The sequence below is a fragment of the Saccopteryx bilineata genome, chromosome 1 (assembly GCF_036850765.1).
Source record: "Saccopteryx bilineata isolate mSacBil1 chromosome 1, mSacBil1_pri_phased_curated, whole genome shotgun sequence".
Taxonomy (NCBI): domain Eukaryota; kingdom Metazoa; phylum Chordata; class Mammalia; order Chiroptera; family Emballonuridae; genus Saccopteryx; species Saccopteryx bilineata.
Window position 1 is genome coordinate 309,947,143 of NC_089490.1, and position 15,622 is coordinate 309,962,764.

The following is a 15,622-nucleotide window of genomic DNA, read 5'->3' on the forward strand; positions in this document are numbered from 1 at the left end:
TGCGGCATCTTAGTTGTTCATTGACTGCTTTCTCACATGTGCCTTGACCGGGAGGGCTACAGCAGACCGAGTGACCCCTTTCTCAAGAGAGTGATTTTGGGCTCAATCTGGTGAGCCTTGCTCAAACCAGACGAACCCACGCTCAAGCTGGTGACCTCGGGGTTTCGAACCTGGGTCCTCTGTGTCCCAGTCTGACACTCTATCCACTGAGCCGCCACCTGGTCAGGCACCTACAATTTTTTTTAACTGCAATTTCCCATACCACTTTTATTTAGCAAATAGGACCCTCCTATGGCCCAGCTGAGAACAGAGCAAGAACAAAGCAAGTCTCCTTCCCTCACCAAGATTACAGATTATCTGAATTCTGATATACAATACAGTATATAGTATAGAGGGAGGGGGAGAGAATATAAACAATAAGTACACATCAGGTGGTGGTAAATGCTACAGAGAATCTTTGAATCTGGGAAGGTTTCTCTGATAAGGTGACACGTGTGCATATACCTAAATGAAGTGAAAGGAAATGTAACAGGACGAGGGAGGATTAAGCACAAAGCCCCAAGATAAGCCTGTGTTCATGGGTCAGCAAGTGGTCAATATGACAGGTAGCAAGTTAGCAAGGGGATGAGTCAGATGAGGTAAGGCCAATGCTTGTCAGACTTCACATAGCGTCTGAATATATGAGGATCTTGAAAATTCTGATTCAGGAACTCTGAGGTGGAGTCTAAGATTCCATATTCTAAGAACTCAGTTAGTTGATACTATTACTGTAGGTTGACAGACCCTACTTTGAGTAGAAATGTCATAGGTCACAGTGAGAACCTGGCTTTTATTCTGCAGTGGGAAACCCTGGGAGGGATTTGAGCAGACCCTATATTAAACTAATGTCTTATAAGTCTGGGCTACTTCCACACTTCCACTTAGGCTACTTCGATCTTTGCCTATTTCTGTGCTGTACTGCATATCAAAAACTGCAGATTTATAATATACTGGGTACCTAGCATGTATAGTCTTTTATCATTAGTTTTTCTCATTTTCATATATTTATCCTGGCTGTTTTTGCATGTACATGCTTTCAGATACTTTAGAATTGTTTTAACAAAAAAGCTGTTGGGAGTTTGATGGAGTTGTGCTGCAGTAATACCTCCTTGAACAGCACTGGGAATTATATTAATCAATAACAATTTATTGAAACTTTATCTTTCAATAGTTACCTAGATTTCTTAATGGGGCCTTACAAATTTTTTTATTAAACTTGTCTTAAAAAATGTTTTGCTTTTGTTCTTGCTGCTATGAATGGAGGGTTCTTCTTTCCCATATTATATTTTGTGTCTAGTTATTGTTGGTATCTATAAAAATTATTCCTTTTTTATTCCTGTACAAAGTTGAGCAGACCAGGAATTTCAGTGAGCTCTTAATGTTCCTGTCAGTGTTTCATTGAGGCTCTTGGGTTGCCCAGGGATATAATAAAGTCATCAGATTGCCTCTTCCTGATCCATTTTTTTGTATCTCTTGCTTTGTACTTTTATCTTATTCCACTGTAATATTAAATAACAATGATTATTTTATGTTGTTTCTGATGTTAATGGGAATATCTCTATTGTTTTATTAAGCATTATAGTGATTGCTGGCTAGGTTGTACACACGCACAGATATGTAACACACACACTCAAACACACATGCCTTAGGCAAATCTGCCTCCCCATGCCTCAGTTTTCTTAACAGTATAAAATATGTAATATGATTATTTTGAAATTTAATGAGCTAATAAATATGAAACACTTGGAACAGTGCCAGGCATGCATACTGAGCACTCAATAAGTGTTAGCTACATGAAATTATGTTTATATACATGCCAAACTATATATAGCCTTTAAAAATCATTTATAAAAATATATTTTCCTCCTTCACGAAAGATTTTTAAAAAACCCAGAAATATGGATTTTATTAAAATGATATAGTCGTAATTGTTTTGACTTACTAATATTGTGAACTATACAGAATGCTTAATATACGGAAGGACTATATATGCTGTTTTTCCCTAAAACTTTATATCAATAATTATAAGACTGGATTGTCCTTTTCTTTGACTTACTTGCTTTGCCACATTTGGTCACCACTGTTTTGCTGACATTAGAAAAGAGATATGATTTTCATCCAAACTTTTTCTTAATAGCAAACCAACTACTTAATGTAGCAAAGGGAGCTAGACTGGCTACAACTGTGTTCCACTAGCTCTTCTTACCAGGTTTTTAGAACCAAACCATCAAATGATCTTGAGTTCAAACGTCCTAGCTATGTCTTTGTTCATGATCTCACCATGTGAATTTTGTTAAATAAATAATTTAGAACAATGTTTCTCAGAGAGAAAGGGGAATAACATTTAATCTGGAAAAGCTAAACATACCTATCCTTTTTTTAAGGAAACTGACAATTTAAGTGTAATGGAATACTTGAGCTAGTGAGGATAATTAGAAGATAAGGAGCCTGACCAGGCGGTGGCGCAGTGGATAGAGCGTTGGACTGGGATGAGGAGGACCCAGGTTCGAGACCCCGAGGTTGCCAGCTTGAGCACAGGCTCATCTGGCTTGAGCTAAAAAAGAAAAAAAGCTCATCAGCTTGGACCCAAGGTCGCTGGCTAGAGCAAGGGGTTACTTGGTCTGCTGAAGGCCCGCGGTCAAGAGAAAGCAATCAATGAACAACTAAGGTGTCACAACGAAAAACTAATGATTGATGCTTCTCATCTCTCTCAGTTCCTATCTGTCTGTCCCTATCTATCCCTCTCTCTGACTCTCTCCCTGTAAAAAAAAAAAAAAAAAAAGAAGATAAGGAACATGAATATAAAAATGGTTAGGAATCAATAATTTATAAAAAATGCATTGATTTGATGGTGGGCAGGAGTGAAGAGATGAGGAAGAAAATGGAAATATAAACAGAAGAAAATATAACAGACACCAGAGAGGAAGAAAACAAATTTTCTTGTAGGAAATAAGAAAACGTTTCTTTCAGTTTAACAATATAGGTGGCGGATTATGAGAAATTACATAGGACTCTGAGGTCTCAGATTTGAAACCCTGAGGTTGCTGGCTTGAGTGTGGGTTCACCAGCTTGAGCATGGGATCGTAGATGTGAGTCCACGGTCGCTGGCTTGAGCCCAAAGGTTGTTGGCTTGAGCAAGGGAACAGTGGTTCAGCCCTGGTCAAGGCACATACGAGAAGCAATTGATGCACAACTAAAGTGAAAGCAACTGTGAGTTGATGCTTACCTAATTTCTCATCTTGGGGGAGGTTCTTAATCCAAATAGCTTTTGGGAAGCAAAGATTTAACAATTAAACAAATTAACCAGTCTTCAGAACCAATAATTCTAAAATAATAAATGGTCATTTTATCTTATCCTTTAACTCTGATTATCTTTTTAAGAGACAATACACAAAGCTGAGTAAGAGCTTAACACATTGAGAAGAAAATTATTTCAGAATTTCAGTAAATGTGAATCCACGTTCATGTTGAAATATCCTGCCTATTTTAGATGTTTATCATCAAATGACTACCCAATTAAAATGCACATAAACCTTAAGTACTCCTCTGCTCTCAAAGTAGGAAATAAACATTTATTATCTACCTGTTATTCTGAGTAATGCTCAGGCCTGAGACTCAGCACATGATAGCACACTTGCCGACCTGGCATTCCGGCTTCGGGCTGTCACTCAGGAGTTCCAATGTGCTTTCCTGACCTTCCTGACCTGCCTGTCTGCCCGTCTGCACTCAGGAGCTCTCACAGCAGGAGGGTCTCAAAGCTGAGCTGCAGCTGCCAACCTGGCTCCAGCCTCCCAGCCCCTCAGGCCAGCTGTAAAATTTCCTACTTCAATCGAACTCACAAAAGTAAAATCATGACATATTTTTTTATATGCTGATTCCCAATACTTTTTTCAGAATCATACTTTAAACATATACTACCTATACTGAACTTCAACTCTAAACCTTTCTCTTAATACAGAAAACCTTTCTAATGTGTGGATTAGAATTAGACTTCAAACGTTAGCTGTCTCTTGTTCCTTGCTGATGTTCTTATTCAAAACGGAGGTTTTATAGACATTAGGATAAATCAGAGGATTTCTCTTTAATGTAGATCTGAAAAAACACTAAAAAATAGGGAACTTAATGGAAAATAAAAGTGCAATGATTTGAAGCATTTTTTCCCTCAGAAAAAAATTACTTGGTTAATTTTTCTTACAGGAATTACTAGAATTATCATTCTCCATTTTTAAGAATATGGAGTTAATGCCTACAATTCTGCTACTTCTCTTGGCCAGTTTATTCATCCCATCCATAAACAGGTCAGGAATGAAGAGTGAAATTCTTGTCCAAAGCTTTACAGTCTTGGGGTAAGAGTGGGAAGTATCTGTAAAACGCTCTCTGGAGTATGACTGAACTGGTGAAGAGCATATGGAGGCCATGGAGAAACCACAGCTGCCGGCTCCCCGGCCTCCAGGCAATCCCAGGAAACACTCAGACAGGAGCACACACGGGCCAGAGGTGTGATGCTCTACAAGCAGAGAAACTCCATCTCAGGAGCTCAAATACTTTTAAAACGAATTGGGAAATCAGCTTATTTTGAAAGTTACACCATTCACTCTTTACACAAAGATGTCAAAAAGGCCTGACGATCCAAAGCATTAGATTTACCTCCCTTATCCACAGGCCTTATATGATGATGGTGGCATTAAACTCCAGGGTACAGAGTATTTTAACAACAATAATAAAAATGAGCCTTATCTCAAGTACTCAATCCATTATGCGTTGCTTGACTTCCAAGTTGAGATACAGACATTTGTGTTAGACTAACTAAGCAAGACTTAGGAAAAACTCAAACCAACAAAATGAAAACATACTCTCTGACCATGATACAAAAAGTAATAAGTTAGCAAGCAGCAGATAGCTAAAAATAAATTTAACCCCCCTAAAACCCCTGATATATGTAAATTAATACTTTTCCAAATAACCACATAAAGAAAAAATAAATAATTATAAACATTTAGAAATAAATGACATTAAAATTATTACCTATAGAACGGAGCCAAACTGATACTCAAAGAAAAATAATGTAAATATATTTAATAAAAAACAAGAAATAAAGGAATGTAACATTGAAATTGGAAAGGTTAAAATGAGCAAACTAACTAAAATAAAGGTGAGGCAAGAATTAAAATTAAAAGCACAAACAAGTTAGAAAGCAAAATAAAAAACTGGTTAATAAAATAAAGAGCTGGTTCTAAATAATGAATGAATGAATGAGTGAAGAACCTCCTAAAGGTGTGACCAAAGGTTGGGGAACTGTACAAATACATAATATTACAAATGTAATGTTTGATGAAATTATATTTTTTCAAAAATAATTAAAAAACATTTTAAAAGATGTGTCTAAAAGAGACTTATGAATTAATAATTTAATGAAATCTTCCCAGGATATACACATCTATTTGAAAGTTTCTCACATTTAACTTTTAAAGATATTTTCAGGAATATGTATATAAAAGCAGAGGACACCTGTGTTGGAAAACAGTCATTAGAATTTATAAAATAAAACACCAGAGAGGAAGTTCCATTAAAATAAGAAATAAGTCCAAATGCCTATTATTAATATATTGTCTGATGTCAACAATGCAATAAAACAAGAAAAAAAATTAAAATACTTTATAAAATTGATATTATTTTAGGGTCATTATATATCCTGAAAATCAAGAGACTTAACTGAAGAAGTGTTGGACTAAGTCCTTTATTTAATTAACAGTATATAAGAGTTTAATAAAATAGCTAGATGGATATTTAAAAATGAATAACTTTCCTTTATACTAGATACTACTGGGTATAAAATGTAGGTATACCAACTATAAAATATAACAAGAGGAAATCTCACTCTCAATAAATCTTTTTCTAACATCTCTTAAGGACTTAAGTGCTTCAATTATACATCATAAGTTAATCTCCACAACCATGATATTATATGGTATTACCATGATAACGCATACTACCTATTATCACAATTTTACAGACAAAGAAATTAAAGCTTAGGGAAATTAATAAGAAATTTGCCTAAGATCACATAACCAGTAGTGTCAGAACAGAGCTCAAACTCAAGTCTCTCCAACTCTACAGGATAGGCTTCTTAGCATTACTATAATTCTTGTCTATCAAAATAACAAGGACAGGTTGTGTGGGGAAATGGTGAAGAGAACAGAGAATGGATACTCTGTATTGCTGATAAGACCATACATTGGTGCAACTTTATCTAGAGCAGGGGTCCCAAAACTATGGCCTGCGGGCCGCACACGGCCCCATGAGACCGTTTATCCCGCCCCGCCGCACTTCCGGAAGGGGCACCTCTTTCATTGGTGGTCAGTGAGAAGAGCACAGTATCTGGTGGCACCACAAAGCGCGGTGTCGCTCATGTACAGTACTACTTCCGGTGACGCGGGATGCATGCGTCACGGCTCTGGAAGCGCGTCATATCACTTGTTACAGCTAGCAGTGACAAATATGGAACTGGACATTGACCATCTCATTAGCCAAAAGCAGGCCCATAGTTCCCATTGAAATACTGGTCAGTTTGTTGATTTAAATTTACTTGTTCTTTATTTTAAATATTGTATTTGTTCCCGTTTTGTTTTTTTACTTTAAAATAAGATATGTGCAGTGTGCATAGGGATTTGTTCATAGTTTTTTTTATAGTCCGGGCCTCCAACGGTCTGAGGAACAGTGAACTGGCCCCCTGTGTAAAACGTTTGGGGACCCCTGATCTAGAGGGCAATTTGCAAGATGACATATAGGAATTTGTTTAAAAATATATTCAACAGTGTACAAAGATCTGTAAACATGCACACTTATTGAACTGTATTTTACAACAAAAAATTTGTCACGCTTTAAATATTCAACAATATGAACTTGATTAAATTGCAGTACTTGAGTATGCTGAAAAGTCATTCAGCCAATAAAAACTAATCTTTTAAAAGTATATTTAATGACACAGGAAAACATGATATATTGAATGAACAGCAACAAACTACATATGCATATAATTTTTTTTAAAGGATATGTTTATATTGACTAAGACTTTTAGAAAATAAAAACACTGATACAAAAACTTTACTCTAGGTGAGAACTGTGGATAATTTTCACTATCATTTTATACTTTTTCTGTATTTGAAAATATGATAAAATGAATGTTAAAATATTACACTCAAAATAAAATTTTAAAAGATAAAGTGAAGTAGTTAAGTTATAGAAATGCAGTTCAGAAAACATTTCCCACCTGACCTGTGGTGGTGCAGTAGATAGAGCGTCCACCTGGAACGCTGAGATCACTGGTTTGAAACCCTGAACTTGCCTGGTCAAGGCACATATTGGAGTTGATGCTTCCTGCTCCTTCCCCTTTCTTTTTCTCTTTCTATCTTTCTCCTCTCTAAAAGGAATAAAATCTTAAAAAAATAAAGAAAACATTTCCCCTATTTAATATTATATTTATTTCCCATGTATGATATAGTATTGCTAATTTTAACATACTTTATGCCCATGATTTTTATGTTAAGGCACTTTTCTATCTTAGCAAAAACAGAAATAATACCTACTTGATCAAAATAATTTATTGCACATTTAAAGCTTTTTAGAGCTATACTAATCATTGAAAGTTATATCAACATTCCAAAAGTATCTAATATATAATCAACTAAATGGGGCAACCAAAGATTAAACAAAAAAAATCTAAGTCAACAATAATGAGTTTCAATTACCTGGGAGACCTGCTCCCGGAAAGCATACAAAACAGCTAAAAACTAAGATTTGAAAAAGACCAAGTCACAGAATAAGGATAAAATTAAGCCTACATAATTTTGAATAGGAAATGAGTACAGATGACTAAGAACAAAGGATAAAACTAATTTTAGCCTCACCCTAAAAGACATGAAGTAATAGATTTGAAGGCCCTTTGAAAAGTCTAAAATATAAACTGACATTAAAAGTGATAACAGTAAACTTGATTTTACAGAAATTTATAACTGGCAATTCCAATGACTCAGAACACAAGAGCCAGTGAATAAAAAGAATAAAATCTCTGTCAAATCAAATCAACGGATACTGTTAAATCATTTTATAGTAATACTGAGTGTCCTCTATGTTCTAGGCACTTTTACACTTATTATCTTGAAACAGTAAAAACAAATTCGACAAAGTGCATAGCGTCTGATGGATGAGAAATCAAGAAGAAATTCAGTCTTGCATAGAGTGGCAGCCAGGCAGAGCTGGGATTCAAATCCAGTCAGCTGATTTCAGAGGCCCCGCCTGCTCTTTCCCTGCAGTACAATCTTTCAGTTCTGCTATCTAGACGATCTGAACTCCTTAACAGCCTTCAACCACTGCCTAAATACTTGTATTTTAGACATAATATTAGGTGTTGTTATTCAGCCCACAGCAGATTCTGCTGCATATTAGAAGGTGGTAGTGACAATGTCTACAGGAACATCTAATATCAAGAACAACTCAAAAATCATTGATATAAATCAGTATAAATCATGGAGTCCTGCAGTCTACACCATCTTAAGAAAAAGCATTAACAAATATTGCTATTTAGTTTAGGATAAATCAATGTGTGTGTGTGTGTGTGTGTGTGTGTGTGTGTGTGACAGAGACAGAGAGAGAGTCAGATAGAGGGACAGACAGACAGGAAGAAAGAGAGAGATGAGAAAAATCAATTCTTCATTGCAGCACCTTAGTTTTTCATTGATTGCTTTCTCATATGTGCCTTGACGGGGGGGGGGGGGGGGGGGCTACAGCAGACTGAGTGACCCTTTGCTCAAGCCAGTGACCTTGGGCTCAAGCTGGTGAGCTTTGCTTAAACCAGATGAGCCCATGCTCAAGCTGGCAACCTCGGGGTCTCGAACTCAGGTCTTCGCGTCCCAGTCCGATGATCTATCCACTGTGCCAAGGCCTAGTCAGGCATAAATCCGAAATCTTGAAAACTCTGGAAAGGTTATCATCTTTAGGCATGAGTTCTATCACTTGTACAGTAAAACAACAGTGTAAACCATATAGCCCTGCTAGAAAGCTAAATTAGATAACACAGTATTTAATACTATGCCTAGCATAGAGTTAGTGTCTGATAAATGTTAGCTATCATATTTCATAAGTGAAATTACAGGCTACCCATTACTTGAAGGTAGAAAAATATAATACATGTGTACACATTTTTCCATTTAAAATAGTAAAAATATTTTGCTCTTGAAAGACTTTGAAAGCCAACTTTTTAAAAAATTCACTTTTATTCCCATTAAGTGGGGTAGATAAGGTTAATTTTATTCTTATAAGGCAAATATGTATGGCCTCTCAAGAAATCATATTATGTATTCTAAGTTAATTTTAAAAAGTTTAGGGAGCAACAATTTTGTTACTTGCTTTGCACTGAGTCCATCTCTTTACCATGTACTGGCTTTTGTTCATCCTACCTACATCAGCAGATTATTATTATTTAAAATACTATATGGCCTTTAACAATAAAAACACATTCATGAAGTTTTCTACTATGTGCCAAACACTGTAGAAGCCTGGGACAACAGAGTCCCTACACTCAGACAGCCTGAAGACCGTGAACAAAATAAAAAATCCTAGGCACAGTAAAGGGTACTGTTATCAACATTTTGTATTATCCGTTAACCTGTGGTCTATTCTATTTTCTAGATGAAGAGCAAAGACAAAAAAAAGCAAAGAAATAAGAAATAAAAAAGAACAGTTAACTATCACTAAACATACAAGTGTTATGGAAAATATACAGTATTTTGAAAATACAGAAAATAAGCAAGTAATTTTGCCTAAAACTGGGGAATTAGGAAATGCTTATATTTTTACTTTAAAACTGAAATATAAAGTGTAACTACAGGAATACAAAATTGTCAGGAAAATACTTATTAAAATATTCATAGAAATTATTTCTGGGTAATGAGATTCCAGGTGGTTTTAATTTTTTCTCCCCCTCCCCCTTTTGTTGTTGTTGTTGTTGAGAAAGACAGGAAGGGAGAGATAGGGTGAGAAGCATCAACTCGCAATTGCTTTCACTTTAGTTGTGCATTGATTGCTTCTTGTATGTGCCTTAACCAGGGCAGAACCAGCGTGCCCTTGCTCAAGTCACCAATATTTGGGCTCAAGCTAATGAGCTTTGGGATCACGTGATTGATCTCCTCCTTCCCCTCACACCAGCAACCTGGTGCAAACAGCCTGCACACTCAGAGCCAGTGACCTTGACCTTGGGGCTTTCATTGCGGGAACTCAGCGTCCTGGGTCAATGCTTTATCCTCTGTGCCACCACCAGTCAGGGTAATTTTCCTTTTACTTTGTTTTTTCTTAATCAACTTGTTCTACTTTAATAATTTAAAATATAAATTCAAAAAATCTTTTAATCAGATATTAATGCTCATCTAACAAATTGTCAAAATTTAAAAAGTGCATTCAACCATGGTCTGAGGTCAGGACTCTCACTTTGGTGATGGGTATGCGCAGATCAGTACAGCCTTTCTGGAAAGCTTCTCAGCCAGCGGTCAAAAACCTTACAGTGTATTGATTATCTTGGGCAAATACTTCTAGAAATCTAAGAATGCAGATGCAGACAATAAAAATTTTAGTGGGATGTTCAACTTAAGCAATATGATGTTAAAATTTTGGCAAAAAAATGTAACTGAAATAGGAGAATGATTAAAATGACATGTTCTTAGAAAGAAAATGTTTAAAATATTTTTAATGGCATAAGAAAATCCTTAGTGTGTATTAAAAGGGGAAAGGAAGGGGGCATATGAAATTCTAGAAAAAGTGTAATTCCAATTATACAAGAAAAAGATGTATCTTTTAAGAGCCAAATTCCCAAGAAAGATGACCTCATTATTTAAACTTCACATAACAGACACATTTATTAACATGTATTAGGTTCCATAAGCCTTAATATTTGGTTACAGCAGGGACTCAGCCCAAGTTGGAGCTCTTGCTCTGCCATTATTAGTTGTGAAACCCATTAAGTTATTTAACCACATTGTGGCTTGGTTTCCTCATTGGAAAAAGGAGTAATGAAATGCCTCTTTGTAGGAGCAGTAAGTATTAAATGCATTAATACAGGTGGAACACTTAAAACAATGCTCGGCACAGTAAGTTCATCTTAAACTACAATAGAATAAACTAAGTGAGATCTATTGATAAGTTGAGGCCTGAATGACAAGGCTGGGCCAGGAAAAAGGTCAAAGGGGGCGGGGGTAGGGATAATGTTCAAGACAAGCAGGGAGGCCTAGGGGTTTTCAACTTATTCCCTATATAGGCTAGTTCACTATGCATTAAGAATTACTCGCAGTGTTGTGACATAAAATCATATATACTATGCTTTATGGGTGACTATTTCCTATTTTCATTTTAAGAAAGTAAAACAATTCTCTGTTGAAGAGAAATATTAAAGAGAGAAAATCATACTGAATTACCAAAATAATGGATACATTTGGGGATGAAATGGATTTTTCAGAAAAAAAATCACATTCTCAGTTGTTGATCATTTCCTTGAACTGTTAATAATGAAATAGCAACGACTATAACATTTTTGATGAATCTCAACATCACAACTTTGTAAAAATATGAGTGTCCATGAGGCATATTAACACTTACAAGATTTTTTAGAACCTTTGATATATTTAAGATCTAACCCTAGAATCTCAATATATTGTTTAATTTGGAATCCTGATTTAATAAACTCCCATTATTCACTGACCTTGTTACTTAATATTTTTCTTTTGAAGAACTATACCCCCAAAACTATCTGCCACTTTAATCACCTACTACTCCACCATCCATAGAATGGGCACACTAGGCCTCCTTTCCGGACAGGGTCCCTTGACTCACAGTCTTCCTTTGGAAATGACCCCTACCCAGTCCTACCTACAAGCATAACTCATTTTATTGTGCTTGACTTTGTTTCGCTTTCACAGATTGTGTTTTTCTGTTTTGTTTTTACAAACTAAAGGCAAGTTCCTCCACTAGCAAAAAGATGACCACTCGCTTTGTTGTGGTGGTCTGGAACAGAATCAGTAATATCTACAAGGTATGCCTGTGTTTGAATCCAACCTTGGAGGGCTGGCATGTAGTCTTCTCTAGCACCTGAATTGACTTCTCTCCTGTCATTGAGAACATTTGATCTAGCATTATGTTCTGTCTGTTCATAATCTCCTTTTACAGGTAAGGGGCCTTACATAGCACCTAGACTGAAACTGAACAATTATTTGCTGAGGGAATAGTAGTTCACCAGCCTCAAATGAACAATAACTGCGGATTAGTCTACAACCCTGATTTCTAACAGTGAAAGAATAAAAAAACCCTCCTGCTTCTCAACGTGTTTGTTTCTTTAAAACTGCAATAAAATCAGAACAAAAGTATTATTCTTCTGGATTTATGTACAAGAACAATGCAAACAGAGCTCCAGAAAGCCATTAATATAAAGCAGGATTTTTTATTAGTCTAGTAATTAAAACAGAAATGCAGTAAAAGGAAAGTGACTAAGAAAATCATCAGCACAAAGACATTCCAAGTTTCTGTTTTTTATCCTTTAATATTTTCCATTATAATAAAATAAGTTTAATTAAACTTTCATCATTAAATGCACGCTAAAAATAACGGCTTTTTTGTTTTGTTTAAAAGTTCGTTTTACTTTGCTTATAGTATTTAAGTACTTTTGTGAACATATAGATGCTAGAGGAAGAACTGTAACTTACTTTGAAAAGTTAAACCAATTGTTAGATTAAGTAAAAAGACTCGATTGAACATTTTGAATTATAGATACACAACCAGTTACTGGACCATTCTGATATTTTTAGGGTAACCATCAAGCAGATTTAGGTAACTTAATGCCAAATTGGAAGAAAACAGGTAAGAGAGAGGCAAGTCTGAAATAGCCATCTTCTTCAGCTTATCAAAATAACATAATTTCACAAATATTTAGTTCTGCTAATTTTATATTCAAATATCAGATAACACCAATATTAAAAAATTACTAAAATTAATGTATATATAAAGTGATCAAATAAAGTCATACCCATTTAATCCTAAATATATTGAATTAAAAAATATAAACATTAACTGTATTTGTGATTTCTTGTGGTTCTTATGAATCAAAAAAATGTTTGAGGCATATCCACTGCTTTCTGTTTACATGATGGAATAAGTGTAGAAATAAAGAACTTTCCCAAATTTCTAAATATGCAGTACTTAGCCTTAAGTATTTTTTGCATCTACAGTATTCTAAAATGGTAAAAAAAAAAAAAAAAAAAAAAAAATCTGAATCAACAAGGGCCTCATGGGCCTGGGGTTATTCCAATACTGCAACCAATAGGAAAACTTTCCCTAAATCTCAATTAGCATTTCACCTCTTTATCACAATACAAAGGGCACAAACCAGGATTGTTATCGGTTACCCCAAACGCTAGAATCCCTCTTAATCTGCACTTGGAAGCTAAGGCTGTTCTTAAAAGGGGTGAAGGAAGAACCAGTTTAGGGAAGAAAGCGGAATTCACGTCTCCAAATGATACTTGTAACACGTCTTTGTACGGAGTGAAACCAGCCCAGCTAAAATGAACGCGGGTGAAAATGGAAATTCGGCTGGAACTGAAGCGCGAGGGGTGCAGGGGACGAGGTGGACTGACAGGTTGTCGTTAGGGCCGGTCTGGGGGCGGCGGCGGTTTGGACGCCAGGATGGATGGATAATAAAGCAAATGGCTGGGGCTGGGGCTGTCGCTGATGCCTTGGCCGAGCGCGCGGCGGCCGGAGCTGCGGGAGCAGGGCAGTGGGTCCGTCCCCACCGGGGCGCCCGAGCCCGCCTCCGCGCTCGGCGGCAGTGCCCGGGGGCGGGCGGCAGTGGACCGGTGCCCTAGGCCGCGGGGCCGAGGCGACCGGCCTCACCGCGCCCACGATCCCTGTGGAGCGGCTCTGCCGGCGGAAAGGATGCGCTCGGCTTTCCCCGCGACCCCTCCCGAGCCCCGGGAGCCGCGGGAGCCCAATGACTAAACCTCCAGGCGTCCGACCCGCCTGGGCCTGGAGATCACCGGCGCCGCCGCTCCGGCCCCGACCCGCGCTCCGGCGCGGCCTCCCGCCCGCGCCCCTCCCGGCGCCGGACTCCCGGGGGACCAAGCTCACCGCGGTGGGCCTCGCCCCCCCTTTCCCGAGGGACAAACCTGGGGACCGCTACCCGGCATGGCCGACCGCGCGAGGAAGCGGCGAGCGGGCGGCGGCAGGCCCGCAGCCGCAGCGGCCAGCTCGGCCCTCCGCGCGCCTCCCCGGGCCGCAGCCCCGCGCCCCCTCCTCGCTCGGCTTGCACACTCACACCCCGGACGCACGCGCGCACGGCCGCAGCCGCGGTGCTCAACCTACTTGCAGTCTCTTCTCAGCAGCCATCACAACATGCCCGGGAAGCCGGGGCAGCCCCGGGGCCCTCCAGCGGCCGTCCGCCTCGCCACAGCCCTGGGCCGCCGCGGCCGCCGCTAGGGCGCGGGGCGAGCGGGAGGCTGCCCCATGCCGCCCGCCCGCCCGCACGGCCACACGCCCGCGCCGGCTCAGGAGCGCCGCCCGCTCCGCGGGCCAGAGCGAAGCTGGCTGTCCCGCCTGTCGGCTCACTCCGCGACCTCCCGCCCGCAGCCGCCGCCGCCGCCGCGCCGCGCCGCGCCGCGCCGCTTCCTCCTCCCCTTCCTTCTTTCCTTTCTCCTTTGCCTCCACTGGAGCCGAGGTTGGCAAACCAGCACCTGCTGCTGGAGATCACCGAGAACTGAAACAGGAAACCCCGCGCCAAGGGGAAAACCCGGGAGGCGTGGAGAGGGGTGAGGGGAGCTGCTGCTGGAGCCCGTCCGGCTGGACCCGCCGCCGGGGCTGCCCGAGGTCCCCGCGCCTCCGCCCCGCGCACCCGTTCCCTCGCCCGGCCTAGTCCGGGGGTCCCCACGCCCGCCCCCGGCGGGGTTCAGGAGGGAGCCTCTCCACTTGGCGACACCTGCCCACCCAGCAGCGATAACCTGGCTCTTTCCAGGCCAGGCAAGGAGATCGAGAGTCTGCCTTAGAGCAGGCTTCCCAAGGTTGTTTGTTCTTTATCAATAAAGTGAAATGAGGAAAAACCACAGCCGGCATGACCAAGACCAATAAGGGAACTTAAGCAAATGAGGCTGTTGGGATTACTTCCAGGGGAAGGAATTCTTTCATCAAGGAAACTGGCCTTGCTGGAAATGGCAATATGTCAAAATCGAGGTTAAACCCGGGATAAATCTAGATCTGTTTCTGGAACTTGGGACAGACAGCCTTCTACACTGAGGTGGGCTCCTGAGTTCCAAGTGTGAGAAGCACTGGGAGCTTTCTACCTCTGAACTGTACAACACCCAGCACAATCTAGAATCAACAAAAATGCTGAAATCATCTTCACCGGCCTCCCTCCTAGCCTTGGACAGGATGCACCCGCTTTTAAAGCGAGAGGCAAGGGAACCCACCTATGCTAGAGACTAGGTAGCCCGATTTAACTGCATTATCTCATTTAAGTTTCACCACAGCCATGTGAGGTGTTATCATCACCTTTATCAGT

The 15,622-nt window shown here is 39.5% G+C and overlaps 1 protein-coding gene across 4 annotated transcripts in view; it reads right to left on the reverse strand.

Annotated features, from left to right (window-relative positions):
* The window catches only part of ZC3H12C (zinc finger CCCH-type containing 12C), a 57,652-nt gene extending 42,551 nt beyond the window's left edge, over window positions 1-15,101 (reverse strand). For 2 of the 4 annotated variants that reach the window (XM_066247244.1, XM_066247271.1), the window contains exon 1: window positions 14,434-15,101. In XM_066247244.1, the coding sequence (XP_066103341.1) occupies window positions 14,434-14,457 (24 nt within the window). In that variant the 5' untranslated portion in view covers window positions 14,458-15,101. The other 2 variants (XM_066247254.1, XM_066247262.1) reach the window with 2 other exon arrangements.
* Between the last annotated feature and the right edge of the window lie 521 nt (window positions 15,102-15,622).